The sequence below is a fragment of the Crocodylus siamensis genome, chromosome 5 (genome assembly GCF_052110815.1).
Source record: "Crocodylus siamensis isolate JL-2025a chromosome 5, ASM5211081v1, whole genome shotgun sequence".
Classification (NCBI taxonomy): Eukaryota; Metazoa; Chordata; order Crocodylia; family Crocodylidae; genus Crocodylus; species Crocodylus siamensis.
In genome coordinates, this window is record NC_143399.1 from 36,131,650 (window position 1) to 36,152,003 (window position 20,354).

General features: G+C 41.0%; 1 protein-coding gene across 1 annotated transcript in view; it reads left to right on the forward strand.

Moving 5' to 3' along the window:
* Window positions 1-835: 835 nt before the first annotated feature.
* The window catches only part of SNX7 (sorting nexin 7), a 64,982-nt gene continuing 45,463 nt past the window's right edge, over window positions 836-20,354 (forward strand). The window contains exons 1-5 of the mRNA XM_090048502.1: window positions 836-995; window positions 15,424-15,606; window positions 18,105-18,215; window positions 18,614-18,778; window positions 19,773-19,974. Coding sequence (XP_089904628.1) covers window positions 879-995; window positions 15,424-15,606; window positions 18,105-18,215; window positions 18,614-18,778; window positions 19,773-19,974 — 778 coding nt within the window. The 5' untranslated portion in view covers window positions 836-878. The remainder of the gene's footprint in view (window positions 996-15,423; window positions 15,607-18,104; window positions 18,216-18,613; window positions 18,779-19,772; window positions 19,975-20,354) is intronic.

Here is a 20,354-nt window from a genome sequence, read left to right on the forward strand (position 1 = left end):
GGGAACGAAACTGCCCGCAGTCCTCCGCACCTACGAAGCGGGACTTTGTGTGCGGGTTTCTTCAGTAACAGAACTGCCCTAACAAGTAGCTCTGACGTAGGACCATCCCCCACCCCTCTTCAATTCATCATTTTGGCCAAGAGTAACTAAAAGCATGTGTGTGTGGAGTAACTGAGAGTGTGCGAGTGCACACGTGTGGAGTAACTAAATGTGTGTGTGGAGTAACTGTGTGTGGATGCACGTGTGTCTACTCTAGGGTCACCCTGTGTGCGTAAGCCCCCGAGCAACTGAGGCAGAGCGAGAGACACATGCACAGAGCACGTAAGCCCCCGCATTCATCACTTGGGCCAAAAGAGTAACTAAGGGTGCGGGTGTGCCTGTGTAAGGGGGACGTGCACGGAGTGTACATGCAGCCGTTTGAACAAGGTCGGCTGAGCGCGGCCCAGGCAGGGGCTCTCAGCCTGCCCTGCGGGTACCACGGCCGGCACGCAGACAGCCCGGCAGTGGTTGTCATTACTTTATATGACAGAAGTTTGCGGGTGGTACTGAAGGTGGAACCGAAAAACCTGGTGGTGGCACTTCAGGTTGCATCGTGTTTAGGTGCTGGTGCGCGAAGTCAGCGTTTGACAACCGCTGCCCTCGAGGCCCCCGCCCGTCAGCCGCTGCGCTGCGTTTCCCTGCCCCGCACAGGCCGCGGCAGAGCCCGCAGCCCCGGCCCGGCTGCCCGCGGCGGAAGGAAGCCGGCCGGCCGGCCCCCTCGGCCGCCGCTTCCAGTCCTGCGCACTGCGGCGGGGCGGGCGCCGCCGGCAGCCAATTGCCGCGCCCGGGGGAGCGGCGCAGTGCGGGGCGGGGCGGCCGCCCGGGCTCGGCGGGGAAGGATGGAGCCGGAGCGCGGGGAAGCGCCGCCGCCGCCGCCGCCCTGCCCCGAGCCCCCCGTGTCCCCGGACGCGTTGGCGTTTGACGACGACGAGGAGGACCTGGAGGTCTTCAGCAAGGTACGGGGCAGCCCCGCGCCCTCCCTGCCCTTTGCCCCGCATCCCTGGCACTTCTGCAAAGCGGAGGCAGCAGGAGGGGCCCAGCCCCGGCCCTTGCACAAGGGGACGCTGCTGCCCTCGAAGAGCTCCTGGGAGCCGGAGCCGCCGCCGGAGCCGGAGCCGCCGCCGGGCTGCGCAGCGCAGTTGGAGGCGGACAACGTGGCTGGGAGCTGGCGAGGCCGCCTGGCCCGTCTCCTGCCTTGTGCGATCCAGCCCTGGCGCGGCGCCCTCTCCTGCCCTGGGACGCAGGGGGCTTCTGCCTCCCGGCCTGCAGGCAGGCACAAGGCCGGGTCCGTTCACAAGTTGCAAAGCCGCAGTGCTGCCATGGTATTTGGGGGGAGAGCGGGAAGAGAGGTGTTCTCTCACATTCCCCATCGATTAGATACAGAAGGGTTTTGTGACGGCTTTAGATAGTTTCCACTTTACTCTGTAGAGCCTAGCCTACAAAATATAAGCCACACTCAGCCAACAGTTCATTACAACAATCTTGGGAGGATCTGAGGACAGAGCCAAGATGATCTGGGAACTAAGGAAGGAAAGAGCCTGGCTTTGCAGAGCGTCTCCACAGCCTCTGCCAAGTTCCTTCTCCCTTTCTGCCAGCTAGGGAGCACTTGGATGACTTCTTGTCTTTCCTTCTTCAGGTGTTCCCCACCACTCTCTCCACTGCATTAAATTAAGTAGAGCCACTTCTTCAGTGGGCATTTTGGAAACTAAAACCCTGGCTCTCAGTCATTCCCCTTATGGTGGCATTTGTGGCTGGGTTTGTCCATGGGTGCAAACTCCACTCTCTCACTTGGCTGTTTATTATCATGCAAGCAGTTGGCCTGGGTGGTGCGGGTGAGTCTGTGTTACTATGAAAAGCCTCCAGGTAGAGGCAGGGACCAGTAGCTACACTATGGAAAGCCTGGTTATCCTGCAGCACTTCCTGTACTAAACTTTGTGTTCTTTAACAGATCAATAGCTTCTGGAAGTTCGAGATTCTTTTGTCTTGACTACTTTTGTTGTTTTGGACATATCTAATAGGCAGCTCCTCTTTAAATTATCATGTAATAATTTTCAGTAAGTGTAAATAATAAGTAACTACTGGGACTTCTGTGATTAAGTTACAGAACTTGTATACAAATGCATGTATCTATATTGGAGTACTATGTGGGTTTCAGTTATGTAATGTGCAAACAATATTTAAGCTCTGTAACGTGCACATTTCAGAGTAGTTCTTCAAGGTTGTTTTTTTTTTTTCAATAACAGTTTAAAATATGTATATAATATCTATTTTTCTCAATTTATACACTGATATTTTGCTTTGGTACCAAGGGAATAAATTGATGAAATGTATGCACATAGACATACACCATTAACTATGTTCAGTAATCTCAGACTGCATGAAACTAGCATTGCCAACTCTTTTGCTTTTTTATCGTTAATCTCTCGATATTTGTTGTCTAATACTCCAGTTCCTGGAGTCAATAATGATGATGACGATGATAATAATAATAAATTGGGAAGAGGATGAAAGGGTTGAAAACATGATTGAAGTTATCCAAAAAGCTCAAAATCTAGTTAAAAACCCCCCCAAAACCAACAAAGCAAATCTCATGATTGAGGCCTGACTAATTTTTCACTACGTTGGCAGTAATAATAGGGGTAGGCATTTGGAAGAGTTTGCAGGCTACTTGCTTTTTAGGGCCTCATTTTGGATTTGGCTTCAAAAGAGTGGTTCTTTGTGTTGTCTGGGTGCCTGGATACAAGGCCTGAGCGGTAGCACCATGACTTTATTTTGTTGTACTGTGGTTTTGCAGAATCCTTTGTGCTTTCACACCTTGAGTGGATACAGTTCTCTTCCCTCTTGAATGAAGAAATATTACAATTCTAACTGGTTGGCTTTTGTTGGTTTGTAATTTTTTTTTTCCCCACATACGATTCTTTTGTTTTAACTGGCGAAATGGCCAGTGATGTTTCTAAAGTGTAGAAGCTGAAATAAAACTTAAAAGGAAATCAAGTATAGGCAGGTACACTGTTACTCAGAGGTATTAATATATCAATCCAACACATCAGAAAGTGATTTTTTCCTTACCACTTCAAGGGAATCAATGTTCAAGTGCTGGTAGAGAATATGCTACTAAATCTAGACTAAAGAAAAGAAATGTACAAGTAGGGTGACCATTTTTTAAGGGAATCCAGAACACTGCCCTCCTCTCCTCCAAGTCAGCAGCACTGTTGCAGGCCAGAGCAGACAGGGAGGGGCACAGGGCGCAGTCCCGTGGGGAGGTGGAGCAGCATGGTATACCAGGCAGGTGGGTGAGCAGACAGGCACCCCTGCTGCTGTGTGAGGAAGGCAGGTAGACTGGAGCAGGTGCCACCCCACCCACACATGCCTGGCCTGGCTCCTCTTGGGCAGCAGCTGGAGGTGGGCTGGGCACTGCTCCAGTCCACCTGCCTTGCTTCCGCACAGCAGTAGTGGTGCCTGCCCAGCCACCTGCCTAGAGCATCACATTGCGCCACCTACCCACCAGACTGCACCCCACCTCCCTGAGATTCCAGGACTTCTGTTTCAATTCCCACCAACTGGCCAGGACTGTCCCATGAAATCTGAGACTGTCCTGGCCAAATCTGATACAGTATATTGGATATTAATGTAATGGCCACCTGCCCTATGAGCCTCAAGTTTCTAAGTCTACAAAATTAAAACAGAAGTGTCTCAGATTACAGACAGAAGACATTAAATATCTTTCTTATTTGAAAAGGTTTATTGATTTGCTTACCAAATTTATGGAAAGTAACATTTTATTACATCAGCATTAGGTTTGTTTTGATTGCATGGATTGTAATCTCTGGATGGAGATTGCAGACATGAATCATTTATGAGTTGTGAATCATAAAAAAAAAAAAAAAATCTGATAACACTTCAAAATAATAGCCCACGTAGTCAGCTAATACTGAGATAGAGTTCAGTGCAACATGTCTGGGGTCAGATGTCACATGTAGGACTGATCATAATTAAAACTGAACGTGTGTTTTCAGAATTTCATCAAACCTTGTTTCTGTTAAAAAGGTACTGTGGAGAATATATTGGGTATAAACAGTTGTACTGGAAAGGTAGTTGTATAAACTTAAGTGCTAGGCATTATTAAAAGTCATGCTTTCTAACTAGCACTAAATACCTGAAGCTCAGAGTATAGGTGACTCATGGGGAAGGCATAGGGGAGCACATGCCTCACCCCTCCCTGCTTGCTTCTCCCAAGATTTCTGCGCGGATGGTGGGGCATGGGGCTGCAGCCTGGCTGAAGCCAGTGCCTGACAGTAGCAAAGGCAGTTGTGTGGAGTTGCGCCCCCTCCACTGTGAACACTTATGCATAGTCTATTATGGCTGCTGACAGATATTGGGGCGGGGGGCAGGGGGAAGAAAGAAAAAAAACCAAACCAAACACATACCATGCTTTACTGAAAGAGGCAGCACATTAGTTTGACCTGCCTCTGAAGGATCTCTGTAGATTGGGTGCTTCAGCAGGGCTTTTTGGCACTTCTATCTAAAGCTGAAAGTGCTAAAAAGCCCCACTGAAGTCCACAGTCTATACAGATGTGCACTTTAATCTTGGTGGGGGCATGCCAAGTTTAAAGTAAAGTACTGTTGTTTTGGTTTGGGGGCCAGGTAGCTTTTTAAAAAAAAAAAAAAAAAATAGTGTCTGTATGCAACTCAGAGTTTAAAGCTAGAAGGGTCAAATAGATTATTTAGCCTAGCGTCACTGACTGACTCAGGAGCCACAATGATGTGTGCTCCAAGGGGAATTGTGGCAAACACTGGAATTCAAAAGGGAAAAGTAAAAGCTACAGTATATAACTGTATGCATTGTATTATTTAGGATTGCTAGAAAGACATGCTCAGTGCTTTCACGTAAAAAACAAAACCCAAAAAACAGTACTATTTGGTATAAAAACCCACAGAGGATAAGTGAAGCTGGCTGAGGCTTAGAAGCTATGGTTTGAGTATCGCAACATTTTAACCTGACCACCTGTTATGTCAGAAGTCCTTGCGTTCCACCTGGTTATCCACATTTGATTAAGGCAGATTTTCCCAGGTGGCATTAAGTTCCAGTTTGAAGACATCCTTGTTCCTGCTAATTCAGTGTAGTCTCCCAATTATGCTATGGCTTGATAATCAGGGGATGGTGTACCTTAACTATTAAAAGGTGAACATTTGAAATAAAATAGGGGTTACAGTTATGTTTTCCAAGTATCCATACTTAGAATATCTGCCATCTGGGTTCATAAAACTATTGCTTAGCTATACTGAAAACATAACAGTTGTTAAGGTATGCAAAGTGATGAGTTATTTCTAGAAGTATAACAGACTTCACCACACTAACTGTACAATATCTTTTTTCATCTTGGACATCTGCACTTGTACATAAGCAATGGAAACTATATTTTAAAAGGCAGACTTCAGTTCGGATCCTTTCAGATGCTGGAAATCTGTGAAGCTTTTTGCATTTAAAAGCTTGTCTAAGACTAATTCCAGCTAGGCAGTTGGTCCAACAAAAGCTATCACTGACAAAAATTCCAGCTTTTTGCATAATTCCTTGAGAATCATGGCTACAACATAACTGCAACATTACTCAATGTCTTATGCTGTCAGCGGCATTGAGCAAACTCAGAACTCTGCAAAGCCATACTCTTCCCCGAGTTCACAGATCAACTTGGCTTCTTTCCAAACACCTGGATTGTTGCAATGAACTGACGGCTGAATTTGGATTATATGTTGTATACGCTCCATATACTAATGAAGAAGCTAGTGGGCCAAAATTGGCTTCAAAATTAGCTTTTATTAAAAAACAAAACAAAACAAAACTTTTTTTTCCCCAAAAACCTAAAGTTCCCATCAAAAACAAGTTAGTGGTGGGGTAAACCAAGGCTCTCTCTAAAAATAGTGCTCTGGAAACTTTGTAGTCTGAAAAGGGCAGTAATGCTCAAACATAACTTAACTTCACTCTGAGTTTCTCAGGCAGTGAAGATCGACTACATAGCAAATGGTAAAAAAGCATCATTATTAAAATTTGGTAAAACTTCGATCAATAAAGTTGACATTCATATTTTGAGCAATTTATTTTATGGAAAATATATGACTCTTTAACCTGATATTGTCTACTTTGAAAAGAATACCTTGTCAGCCTTAACTGGGCTTGCTTTATAAGGTACTCAAAATATAGGACTTATTTTCTTTTTCAACTTTCTTTTGCCAGATTCAAAAGGTAAGCGATTTAGTCCAGAAAAGGTAACTTATGAGGATGGACTTGGTCCCTTCATTCTCCTCTTTTGAAGTTCCATGTGTATCACTTTAATCTCTCGGATTGATCAGTGGACCCATTATTACTAGTGGGATGACCCAATATAGACAATGTTGTTTTCGCAGACCAGGTCTACCCCAAGTGAATCTCTTAATCAACAGCACTAGCTGTGAAAGCTTGAAAAGATATTGTGACCTTCATACAAGGGCTAGAAGGTATTTCATTAAATAGGCTGAAATTTTTTATGAAGACAGCAAGTTCTATTACATTTTGAAACTTGTGTTACACTTGGGCTGGTTAAAAAGCATTATTTTCTCTTGGAAAAACTTCTTCAATTCCACAATAGAACAACAACAAAAAAAAGCTAGACATTGAGATTTTTTTTGTCCATGAACACAAGTATTCAGCTACCCCAGAGGGGCCCACATCCAAGGGAAGTTCTGGTTTCAAGTCCCGTTTCTAGCTTTTGGGCAAATAGCGTAACTATATACGATATATGGTTACGATATAGAGGCTTTTCTAGGGTCTCTCCTCCTCTACTTACTGCATTTACACAAATCAAAACAGTGTTTTTCTGTCCAGTTTGTGGGGAAAGGCACTCAGATATGCATACAAAGTTGTTGGGGGTTTTTTTTGGGGGGGGCGCAGCTGCTGCAGCTGTGACTGGCCCTGAGCCTGGGTTGCGGCTAGAGTCAGACCCACAGCAGCCTCCTGCCCCTGCTTCCACTTCTCATTTACCCCCTTACTGTTACATGCAGTTCGACTCTGGCTTTGGCTGGGTTCTTTGCTGGGCACAGAGCACATCGAAACTCTGTCCCTTGTCCAGCCAGTGAGCAATGCTGACACTGCTGTATGGCCTGGCAAGAGCAGAGTGTCCATGTGCTATGCTCCAGGAGGGAACAGAGCTCAAGCAGCATCTGACAGTAAGGAGGGTGGGAGGGAAAGAGACAGAGTACAAGGACCTGGGGGTGAGCAGGATGCCAGTGGCAGGAAGGCTGGAGGGGGAAGTCTCCTGCTGCCCTCCCCAGCCACTATTTTCCCAGCTGTAGCAGTTTAGGGAAGGTGGGGGACATGTTTAAGGAAACTCTATGGTAATTTAGTTCTATACTTGAAAATTATAGCAAATTTATACATTTTCCTTGTATAGAATCTAATTATTGGGGGTTCATCTTAAATTCAGGGCCAGCTTGGTTTTGAGTAAATAGAGTAATTAAGAGACCTCCAAGACTAAAGTTTCACTCAGACTGATGTATTTTGTGTTAAAATGGCAAGTTATAATGAATCTATATTTTCCAAGCTATTTAGTAAATAAATATTAGTAAGTATTCTGGACCAGCCCTACTTAAATTCTTCACTAGCCATTTGCATTTATGGGCCTTTTGGATCAGTTTGCCTTTTTTGCACCTAAGTTCATGGCAGATACTCAACTGGTATAGACTGCTATAGCTCCATTTAAGTCAACAAGTCCATTTAAGTCAAGTGGTCTTGTGAAAGTTTACATATTTTGAGGATCTGCTGCTTTTGTCTGACCACTAAGATTCTTTTTAAGAAAATCTAATGACTATACTAAATACACACTCTGCCGCATTATGTAGCCTTGTTTCTGGGGTAAATTTGGGAAAGGCTTCTGTTGGAAGAGCAAACAAATGACTGCTGTTTTCCTTGGAGTTCAGGAAAACAAAACAAAATTAGAACCTCTGGAAGCCCTTGCAAAAAAGTTTTCCATCTTTGACAACTGTAATTCCTGCTTTGATGAAAGAATAAGAAAAGCTTTTAAAAATTGGGTACCTAACTAAAAGTTCCTGTTTAAAAAATATTCTGTCTTCAAAATGAAGCTCATTTTTATCCAAAGGTGGGAGAGGCAGAGTATCAAGTAACACATGAACAATTATGTGCTTTAGGGCGAGTTGGGTTTTTGTTGTCAGATGTATGCACAAGACCTCTTGATTGAAATCCAATTTTTTTCTTTCCCTAAATTAGTTGCTAAATTTAATTGTATTTTTAAGTGTAGCAACTTGAAGACATACTCCTCTAAATATTCTTATACTACAGAGGGTCTGAAGACAATGGACATCCTGGAGGAGCGTAGCACTACTGAAACAAACCATTTCTGTATGTCTACAAACCAACAGCTATGCCATAATCTAGGCCAGCATTTCCCAACTTTTTTCATCCCACAGCACACTTACATAAATTAAAGAAAATTGCAGCACACCAGACTTGGACCCGGGGCAGGGGAGGTGGAGAAGAGGAGGTGGGTGGCGCATGGCCAAACGCAGAGCAGCACTGGGGAGGGTGAAGGGGGGAGGGGATGGCATGCGATCAGACATGAAGTGGCACCAGGTGGGGTGGTGCAGCACTTGAAGCACTGCCTGGAGCCATGCCCCCTGCCTGCTGCTGCTGCAGACAGATGGGGGGGGGGGGGCTGGCTCCCCAAAATTCCACTGTTTTCCTGCTCATGTCTGATGGCACACCAGTATGCTGCAGCACACTGGTTGGCAAATGCTGATCTAGGCCAAGTAAGGGCCATCATTACGCCTTTTGACAAAACTCAAAACTGTCACTGTACAACAGAGACTCCTGAGACCAGAGAATACATGAGTCTACCAGTAAGGTCATTCTTCTGGGAAGAGGGGGGTGGGAGGACAGAGTCCTGAGTTCTACGCAGAAGAATAGTTTCAATAGGAGGGGTAAAATGTACACCCATCCAGTCTCTCTTCTACCTTTGTGATTAGGAAACTCTTCTAAAAGATGGGAGATGTGAGTTTGAGCCCCCTCAGGTTGACGAAGACCTTGAACCCCAGGTTCATTTCCATTCTTGAATCACAAGTGGTTGCTTGAACCACTAGATTGTGAAAAGGGTACATGCATACCATCATCATGTCCTCATCCAGCTGGGCTTAAAGCCTTGCTCAGTTCTTTCAAAGATGAAGTATAGGACCCTGCATTTGTGACAGGATTCCAGTCTGTATCCTGGCTTTATGGAGGCACCTCCTTGAAGCCTTGAGTCACATATCCAAGCTCCAAAGAGGGATAGATTCCTAAGTGCAATGTTTCCTATTGCCTAATTCTAGGTCATCCCTGATTAGTAGGCAAGTTTTTTGGTTCTTCATTTTCAGATGCCCAAGTCTCTGTGTAGTGTATAGGGAGGTGCCCAACAGGTTTAGGTGTTCTACTCTGAGGGCAAGAGCCTAATTTGTTAGGCACCAGCATTCTTTACTACACGTAGATTTTAGGTCCTAATAAGTTTGCAGGATCATCTGGTGCAATCCTTATTCAGTGGGACAGTTGGATCTTCTCTGGTACATTCATTCGCAGTATAAGGTCCCTAGAATTTTCCATTTGTGTGGGTTAATGTTACAAGAGAAGGAAAAGATACTGTTAAAAAGGAAATCACTAATTGGTACAAGACAGGGGCACCTATTTAAATCCATTTTTGAAGCTGACTAGATTTAAAAGTTGGCAGATGCATTGTGTTATTTATTGAACCCGTTCCACTAAGTTCTGTACCTGAGCCTGGGAATGAACTCTGTGCAGATCATGGCAAGATCAGCAATTCAGACATCTCAGAAAACCTTGAATTCCTCATTTTACTGCTATTAAAAACATCCTTTGTGTTAAATATTAATAGGGGTATAATATGTAGTTTCTTTCCCTTCGCTGCTTGCTTTTTTAATGAAACCATTCTTTTCAGCTTCACTCTCTCTCTCTCTCTCCCCCCCCTCCAAATGCTAGTAGCATTGCCTCTTACCATATACGTGCTGCATTAAAAACTTGGGGTTTGGTACCTTTGTCCCAAAATTATGGCTTTGACAACCCTTACTTCTGCTAGTGCTCTTTTAATTACCTTCCTCTCCTTATTGCCAATATTATCCAGAACTCTTTTTCTTCCCCATGTGGTTTCAACTGTCCAGTATATTCAGTGTGAACAGCAACACCTGAAACAAAAATCTCACACAGAGTATTTGAGTAGTAACTGGTAACCAGCAGCTCTTTTTGGTAGAACCACTGTTCAGTCAGCAGTATAGTACATTTTTCCTTACTACACTAGATTCAGGAATTTATGCTGGGGAGACTGCTGTTTGGCGGCTTCTCTCTCTTCCTTAGCATCTGCAGGGAGCATCAGGCCAACTTTCTACCTCCGATAGCTGACTTTGACTTCACCTTTTGTTGTAAGCACGTCTGCCATCTTGCCAATACTCTCATGTTTTAGTATTAGCATTATCACACCACCACCAGTTGAATTTCAAGAGAAATTTCTAAACAGTAAACTCTGAAGTTTGAATACGACAACAAGATTTTGAACAGTTTGGGAAAACCCAATGCTTATATCTGCTTTCCTTTAAATACTGTTAGAACTATCCAACAATGAATAGCATACTGCATATTCTACAGTTATGGATTTCTTTGCCTTCTCTTCATTTTTTTTTTATATATATAATAAATGTGCCTTAATGCACAATTCCTTCTAGGTTTCTGAAGTCTTCTGGCTCCATGCTTTTATAAGCAAGCTGAGTAATCACAGTGTGACTTGCCAACCAAAGCACAGCCAGATAGTTTAATTTTCAGTCTAAAAATGAATGTCCCTCAACTATATGGTTATTCAGATCCTTTCTGTGCTGATGTACATTTTCCATCCCCTAAAGGCCTGAGTTGTGTCAGCTCTTGTAAGTACATGTCCTTTTCTGTGTTGCTGTCTAGTCTGGCTTATTTTGAAAATAGTTCTCATTCTGCTTGTATGTGGACCAACTGGCTTTATGCTTCTAAGAAAGCATGACTTTAATTTATTCCCCCACACCTCAAGCCAACTGACTAGATTCTAGAGTATACCCTATACTCAAAGAACTAAGTGTGTATAGGAAGGAATCAGGTAAAATTAATCAAATGACTGATAGTAAAGCTCCTATGCAGTACTAGTTGTTAAAGTCTTAAACAGCTAATGAGCTTAATATTCCTTGCATTTTATGTGTAGTTCTTTTCAAAAACAGAAGGGAGACAAAAGGTTAAGGTCATCTTAAATATATACTTCATGTTTATATTTGGGAAGAAGTGCCGCTACCTCCAGAGGAGAGAGATGGCATTGAGGTTTGGGTCAGGGAAGAATAAGATGAGGAAAGAAACTCCAAATTAAGTTGTGATCCTGTTGAAGTCAAAGGCAAATTGGACTTCATATTTCCTTCTAGTCCCACAACAACACCCTTGGAACAGGGAAGGGAATTGTAGCATGGCTGATATATTGGTTACTGTTATTTCAGCCATTCCCCTCAAATCTCACCTTAGACACACCCACCTTCACCTTTTGTTAATTAGTGGATCATATTGAGGGCAATTCTGTTAGCTTTTTAGGGTTAAGTACCCTATGTAGAAGGCAATAGTTACTTGAAACTGGTAATTCTGTAGATCTGTTGGATGAACACACCTTTGGGATTTCATATAGTTTATTGAAATGGCATAGAAAGGTGTTAAAAGTAGCTTAAAAGAAAGTCTAGAAAGAGACTATTGACTACGTGAAGGAAGAATAGTTGTGAACAGTAACAATTATTTACTCATTCTCTAGCATTTTAAACTGTTAAGTCCAGGTAAAGGAGTATTTCATAGTATTGTAGTAATGGCAGGTAGCTCAAACTGGGTTTATGTGCTGATGTTGTTAACTGAGGGTCAGCTAGGTTCCCCAGTAGGTTATCAGTGGGCACGTCTACACATGCATTAATGCTCTTAGGTATAATCTCTGTATGGCCTCTTTCTTTGTGTTGTAGGACTTCAGGTCTAGCCACCAGAGCCCCTGAACAAGTGTTAAGACCTCCCATATCGCCCCAAGCACATAAGCAAACTTCCCTACCTTTCCAGTTTGTGGTTTAACCCTTTCAGAACACAGAGCACTTAAAACAAGGAAAACAGGGTTTGCACAAGAGTCACTTAATGACAGTTATATTTACCCTTAAACCAGACCACTTTTACAGATTTTTAGGCTTTTGTTGTTTTTCATATCCATTTCCATAAGTTAATGCTTACCCGGTCTTGCGTGTCCTAGGTCACTGAGAGTATGTACATGGGTAGACTTACCTTATGCAGTTCTTCTGCTTGGCAGATGTGAATAAGTTAGAGAGAGTTGAGCATAAATGCTACTCTTATATAAGATTCCTTCCCCTTCCTGTCAGGTGACCAGCTAATCAGCTTCAGACCACCAGAAGGTAATCTTATAGTTTCTGGGGTCAGAAGGGACCTGAGCAGATCATCAAGTCTGACCCCCTGCCATCTTCTGGATAGTCCACTTACAGCAAACTGGGTACAATGGTTCCTTCTAGTTTGGCTTTTTCCTGTAGGAAACCAACTGCTCTAGTGGTAAACTCCCTTGATTCAAAGCCAGTTGCAGCTGTGTGCAACAGTGTGCTTTAGGTCTATCTTTAGTATCTCTAAGCATCTGCAGTTACGTAATGTAGATCACATTTGTCAACCTGGGAGTTACAATGTGAGTTGGAAATCACAGTTTGATACAGAGACATACTATTCTGTAACACAAAGTAAAAGACGTTTCAAGTCTTGAAAATAGGTTCCTCAAAAGAAAGTGTGACCTCTGATTTGGGTTGAACTGACAGCTAGTAAGCAAGAACAAATTAATGGTTTGTGCTGGAATTTTTAAGAGAATGCCACTAGCTGCCTGAAAATGGATGGACAAGAAGAATCCAGCTCTGTAAAGTTGTCCTTATGAGCTCTTGATTTGCTAACTTGTTTAGTTTTATATATCCAGCTTCAAACAGAATGTGTCTATTCTGTCTTCAAGCATGCCTGTAAAATTAAAATGAGGGTAATCTGAAACTTTTTTCATCCCATTGGCGCTACCATCTCTGATTTAGCCAGTGTGTTAAATCCATTTTTCCCACTGATGGTGATAAAGCAACTGGAAATGGTAAATGTGAAAACCCTTCTTGACTTTACTGCTGAAGTTATTTAAATGTATATGCATCTTCCTTTCTTGCAGGAAGTTGCTGAATATATATTTAACTTCAAAGATTATGGGCTAGACAGTGCCTTTTTTCTTTGCTGTAAAAACCTCATCCACTTTAAAATGATGTTTGAATATCCACCAAGATGCTTGTTGTATAATCTTGCTTGGTATTTTCTGATAAACATTGTCCTTCATATGTGGCTTATACTTTGATAGGAGGAATAAGCTCTGATTATTTATTAGGTTGTGCTTCTTTTTCTGAAACGTCACTGGAATGATGTCCCAGTATTGTATTGAAGGTTATTTTGTGGTTGGAGGGAACTGTCTTTCAATGGAATTTTAATCTGAGGTGCAAACTAACAGTCTGTAACCTTTTAAACATCTACAGCACTCTTTTCTCCCAAGAGAAGAAGTATTAACATTGATATTCTACCTACTTCTTTCTGAATAATACAGTTTTAACTAAAAATGGAGATGTTGCACTTGTGTGTGCGCAAACACACACACACACACACACACACACATGCACATGCACACACACAAAAGCACAGCAGTCCCAAACTGCCCTGTTAGGCACTGGTTTGTAACAGCTTTCATTTTCAGTCCAGGGAGGCCTGTTCTTCAGTGATAGCAGCACGTGTAGTTATAAAATGTGTACCTTGGTACTACTGATTTAAAAAAAAAAAACAACACCCCCCACTCATTTCTTACATTGCTGATCTTTTAAACCTCAAGGATTCTCTGATTAATAAGCATGCCTAAAATTATTTAAATGATATTATGAACAACAAATAAAATATCTTCAAATAGGTAATTACAGGAAGCAGTCCACAGATCATTTGTAGTTGCTATATTGATCAGTTAGATGGATTGATTTAGATTGAGTAGATTTTAATTCTCTGATTTTCATCATGATTTTTCATCTTATTTGCATCTCTATGTTTTAAACCTTTATTTAGGAAAAAACACCTTTTTGACTGGCAGCTATTAAATTCTGATGATTTACAACTCAGTATATCCCTATACTAAATTTGATACCCTTTTTACTAACCAAGAAAATAAAATATGCCTATACATATTTACATAAGTAGTTATTTAACATGGTTCTTGAATATTACATTTTAATTATGTCATAAAACTGAATTATGCCTTTTGTTCTTGATCAGTGGTAGCCAGCCTTTTGGGCAGGTGTGCCACAAATTAGCCCCGTAGCTTTCTCAAGTGCCACTTTCCCCCACCTGATCTGGAGCTCTGCTTCCTCCTTCCTTCGCTATGCTCACTCAGAAATTTGCTGCTTTGCTTTCTGCTTCCTGCCCTGTATGTTACTATGCTGCCTGTCTCCTCCCATATCTGCCATGTGCCACACCCAGAAGCTGCCCATGCCACTTGTGACACTCAGGCTGCCAGTTGGTCGCCTGTTCTTAATCCTTATTTTTGTCATTATTTTTGTTAAGTTTCATGTGGATGGAAATTGAAAGTCAAATGTTAAAAAAGCATAAAAACACAAAGCATAAAAACTTCATTTTGAATTGTTTATTAGATAAAACTACCTCAAATGATCTGGACACATAAGAAAATGAGCTTGTAAAATGTTGGAGATTTAAAATGAATTGAATTCAATTTCAAATTCTAGATTACAAATTTTAAATATATTTAAAAAAGAAAATATCTTTGAAATAAATATAACATCCCATTTATATTAAAACAAACTTTAAAAAACTCATCAGTTTTTATGCACCTTGGTCAAGCTGCTAAAGTTAATTCAGTCTTCTTCAGCCTGGATAATTGGCCTCTTAACAAATTTAATGAGCTGGATAAGTATCCCATACAGTTACCTGGTGTTTGGATTGACAACTAATTCTTGCATTGTAGGTAAGTTTTCTTTCAAGCTGTTCATAACACTTGTCAAATGTAGTGTTCTGATCTTCTGTTGTCAGTCATAAAATAAGTTAAATTCTTCTTTCTTATCTGCTTGTTGAAGTGAATTCTGAAAAGCATAATAGATTTGCCTGCTAGCAAATTTTAACATTTTACTTTCTGTTTATTTTACCATTATAGCTGTTTGTTTCAGAGCTACTTATTTATTTATTTATTTATTTTGATGCCAAAGACTTGTATCTTTATATATTAATGGAAATTACTTCAAATGTCTTTTCTATAGGATGCATCATTGGCTGAGGCAAATCCATTCAGTCCTTTGATACCAACATCCCCCTTATCTATGATAAACCATTACAAGTTTGAAGATGAGCCAGGATTAAGAGACCTCTTCATTACAGTTGATGATCCTGAAAGCCACATTACTGCCATTGAGACTTTCATTACTTATAGAGTTGTTACAAAGGTAGGCTTTTATTGGTATTCTTAAGTGTTATAAGTTCTAAATGCATAAGTGCCATCTTAATATCTTGAAAATTTTCAAGTGTTCAAGTAGTTTAAAGGGCTTTTATATCCCCCCCTTGCAGCATTATCCTAATATTTCCAAATCCTAATTTAATTGTGCTATGAGTTAAGAGCCCAGTAAAGGTATTTGAAACTATTGTTTAGATTTTGTAAATATTTCTTATATGGTAGCAAAGCTACTCATGTGCATCTTTACATGACTGAATGCTGTAAAGATAACAATTTAGTAATTAGAAATGAGCTTTCTTTGTTGTGAATTGGCATTTACTACTTTGCTCCTCAGCAAGGACATTAGATAAGAGCATAGACTCAGTTTGCAGAGACTGTATTGGTGTATGTTCTCATGGAGTCTGGGGGTAGGTTGTAAGGAAATGAACTTTGTCCTTCACTGTCAGTAGCTTTTACCTTAATACCACCTCCCCTCCCTCCCTCCTCCCAAAGCCTTTCATTTCTGCTTTCCTGTTATCAGGGGTAGATTAATGCACAGTCAGGGCCCCCTGGAGTGCCAGAGGCAGCATGGCCCAGGCAGGTATCCTGGCTGCTGGGATTTGGGGTGAGCAGTGTGCACCAGCCGGGACAGGGCAAGGGGACAGGGGTAGGCTCGAGGCTCTCTGAGGGTGAGAGTGGCTTCCTGGGGCCATCTGTTGCCAGAAGGCCCCATGGGTGGCCGCGCTCCCTGCTGTCTGTGGGTAGCCACCAGCACCACTGGGACAAGACAGCCCCATCCCACCCCACCTGGGCTGGCAGAAGGACAGGTGTGAAGCCAGGGCCAGAGCCCATGATCTCCTTCCCCCCCTCAAGCTGGCCTCAGCCCATCCCATGGCACTGGGGGACCGTGGCCCTGGCTGTACGACACCTGCCAGGTGGAGAGGTCGGGCTTGGGTTGGGGCTGCCTTCACCCCAGCAGCACTTCTGCCACCTGGCTCACCCCAGACACGCTGAGGAGGTGGGTGGGCTCAGCCACAGCCCCCTGGCAGGCACAGAGGGAACCTGTCTTCTACTGGTGAGGGGCCTCCATTTTTCTGTTTGCCCAGGGCCCCAATAAATTTTAATCCACCACTGCTTATTATTGGATCTTTTGCTATCATAGGGAAAAGTCTCCTCCTCTTTCATAGTTATATATAATTTTTGTAGCCAATACAGCAGTTTTCAAATGAAAAGGTAATATTCAGAAACCATTTAGTGTGATTAAATGCAATTTTTTACTGAATGCAATTTTTTACTTGGAAATAAGGAGAAAAACCAGAATTATTTGACCAGCCAGATCCTTGGGGATTATCAGCATGCACTCTTCAGACTGCACTTTGGGAATTGCTATCTTAAATTCCTGTACTGTATTCTAGCTTCTTTTTTGAAGGTTCATTTAAAACATTATCAAATAGAAATTGTTCATTCTTAAAAAGATACACTTAGATTGGACATTAACAATTCTTAAAACACTGACAGGATATGAGGGTAGCTATCTTTGTTCTGTTGTTACACATAATTCATATTTTATGCATGTTAATACAATAGGGGTAGAGGTTTTTTTGTGGGAAGATAGGATGGTTGAGGGATTGTGTCCTGTGTCTTTTCTTCTATTTTTCTTAGCAACATTGATTTGAAGTACAAGTATGTGATTCTGCCAATTCCAAAGCATTCAGAAATTATCATTCAGGCTTCAAAAAAGAAAAAATAAGAGGGGGACATGTGAGTACATTACTGATATTTGGGTTGAAAGAGACCTCAGGAAGTCATCTAGTCTAACCCCCTACTCAGGGGATGGTTTTGCTTTGAGCAGGGGGGTTGGTTAAATACTTCCAACCCGAATTTTCTATGATTCTGTGATATCAGCAGGTCTTACAGGCATGCTTCAGCTAGTCCAGTTTATTTGGGGTATAGACAAATGTAACAATTGCATGCCTATAAAATGATACTGATATAAGATTTTATGTTGTAGCTGTTGTTTCCGTGATTCTTTAGTAACAGAAGTGTAGCAAAACAACTCAGACTTTAGTTTTGAGTCATTCAAGTCAAAGTTAGTATTGTTAAGCCAAATTGTATCACTTCAGGATCATGCATATGTAACATCTGTTGTGTTCTCCTGAGGGGCAGCTCTTTTATACTTTTAAAGCTGTTAAAAAGTACATTTGTCCATACCCTCAAAATGCTAAAAGATAGTGTTTTCTTACATTCAGCTTCATAACCACTTGAAAGAGAATAACCTAGTTCAAAAGCACTTTGGTTATTGGAAAGAAAAGCTTGCATAAAGGTAGTAATTGAAACATTACAAGTCACTCCATTTGCACCGTTTTATACTTACCTTTTCACAATACAAGTGCACTTTCCTTTCAAACGTTTTATTTGTATCACCGCTTACAGTATTAAATTGCTATTAGAATTTTTCAATTTTTAATTATTCTTAGCTTTTCTATCTTAATTTTTTGTTATGGTTTTCAGACATCTCGTAGTGAATTTGACTCAAGTGAATATGAAGTTCGAAGACGATACCAAGATTTCCTTTGGTTGAAGAGTAGACTTGAAGAAGCGCATCCAACATTGATTATTCCTGTTGGTTTGCTATATTTTTGCATTATCTTATTTATTTAAGATGCTTCTGTTTATTTGTCCAGAGCTGAAGGAGAGACTATCAGGGTTCTAGAGTCTAACAAACATTAAGTAGCTAGTATAGTTTGATTATTCTTTTTGTAGAGGCACATAGTTCATTGACAAATTAGGCTCTCTCTTCCCCATACTTTTTTCCTAGTTGTAGCTTTATCTTGACGCACTGTCTGTTGGCGAATCATGATTATAACACTGTTGACTGCCTTAGTTTTCTAAGGGCTGGGATTTTTACATAGTAAATTTTAAAAGCTGTGTCTCTAGTATTATAGCTAGGAGAACTATTGTAATATGCCTCATATGTAAAGTTGTGCAATATTATATATATTTGTTTCTTTTTTCCTTAGCCATTGCCTGAAAAATTTATAATGAAAGGAATGGTGGAGAGATTTAGTGAAGAGTTCATTGAGACTCGAAGAAGAGCACTGCAGAAATTTTTAAGCAGAATTGCTGATCATCCAACTTTAACTTTTAATGAAGATTTCAAAATTTTTCTTACTGCACAAGCTTGGGTAAAATCTGATTTTCTAACTGAAAAATTTGGAAATCATTGATTACAGTACTAGAACAAATGAGTGAATATTTGCCAATTTCAGGGTCTTCTCTCTAGTGGTGGCTAGTTATAATACAAAATCTGCCATTAGTAAAAGATCTTAATATGTTACAGTGGTCAATTAAGGAATTGCTTGCCAGTAAAGAAGGCTCCATTCTACCATGCTTTAGATTGTTTTATGTGCTGAAACATGACATGTCTTTTATGTCTTTTTTGTTATTCTTATTATACTAACTCTGGATGTTCCTGTTATCCATGTAAGTGTCCAGGATTATATAACATAGTATTTTAAACATTTTTTTACATTGCTCTCCTTTTTTTGCTCTTATTTAAAAAAATTATAATTGAGAATGCAGCCAGTGATTCTGCATTTATTTTCCCACTGAACCTTTACAAAATGTATGAGCTAGAAAATAATACAAGGATTTTGTGGTCAAAAAGTGGATCTCTAGTACATCAAAATCTACACTAGCAATTTTATAGAAATGGAGGGGACAGGAAGAATAAAAATGCAGTTTACTTCTACCCATAAAAACATACATTTCCTCTCTGAATGGCCCCTCCCTGAACATACTACTCCCCGTCCACCCCCAGGCTGTATTGCCTGCTGACTGACTTGCCCTAAAGATCAAAAGGGGAAAGGTTATCTGCCATCTTGTCTTTTTCTTCTACACTCTATCATATTACTGGCTTCAGGAAAGTGTTGCCAGCCTGTGGCACAGAATGGTTACATTTGTCTATGCAGCTTCTAGTAGATATAAGTGAATATATACCAACTGTGTCCAAGTTAAAATGCCTATAAATACTACATAGCTCAAAATAGTACTATAAAATCTAGCATTTAGATACTTAAAATAGTCTATTTTATGAAAGCCTGTATATTTTTTAAAATTTGCTTTTAAATAGAAGAGAGAAGAGAACTTCAAAATACATATTGCATGTTACATTTTTAGGAACTGTCATCTCACAAGAAGCAGGGCCCTGGTTTGTTTAGCAGAATGGGACAAACTGTAAGAGCTGTAGCCTCCTCGGTAAGAGGAGGAGTTAAAAATCGTCCTGAAATATTTATGGAAATGAATGACTACATGGAAATATTTACTCAGAAAATAAATTTGCTGGACAAAATATCCCACAGAATTTATAAGGAAGAAAGGGGTAAGTATGAACAATGAACCTGGTTTTTTAATTTACTTGACTAATTACTAATGATTTTCTGTGAGAAGAAAAATTAGTTTCATTAAATCAACCATTGGTTTCTAGCAAGAGAGAGAAAAAACAGGACAAGAAATTTGTATTTTTTATTCTGTTTTCCTGTAATTCTTCATCCTTGTGGCCTCCTGAGATAGATCAACATGCAGACGTGCAAAGATTCACATCTTGTAACCTTCATTGGCTTGAAGGTGGCAGGATAAGTGCAAGAAGTGCAACGCTCATCTTTCAGGAAAGAAAAAGGAAAATAACTTTTTGTTAACATCACTGTTTTTTGCTCAATATTGGGTTCCCCCAGACTTTGCTCTGTCAGAATCAGTATGACT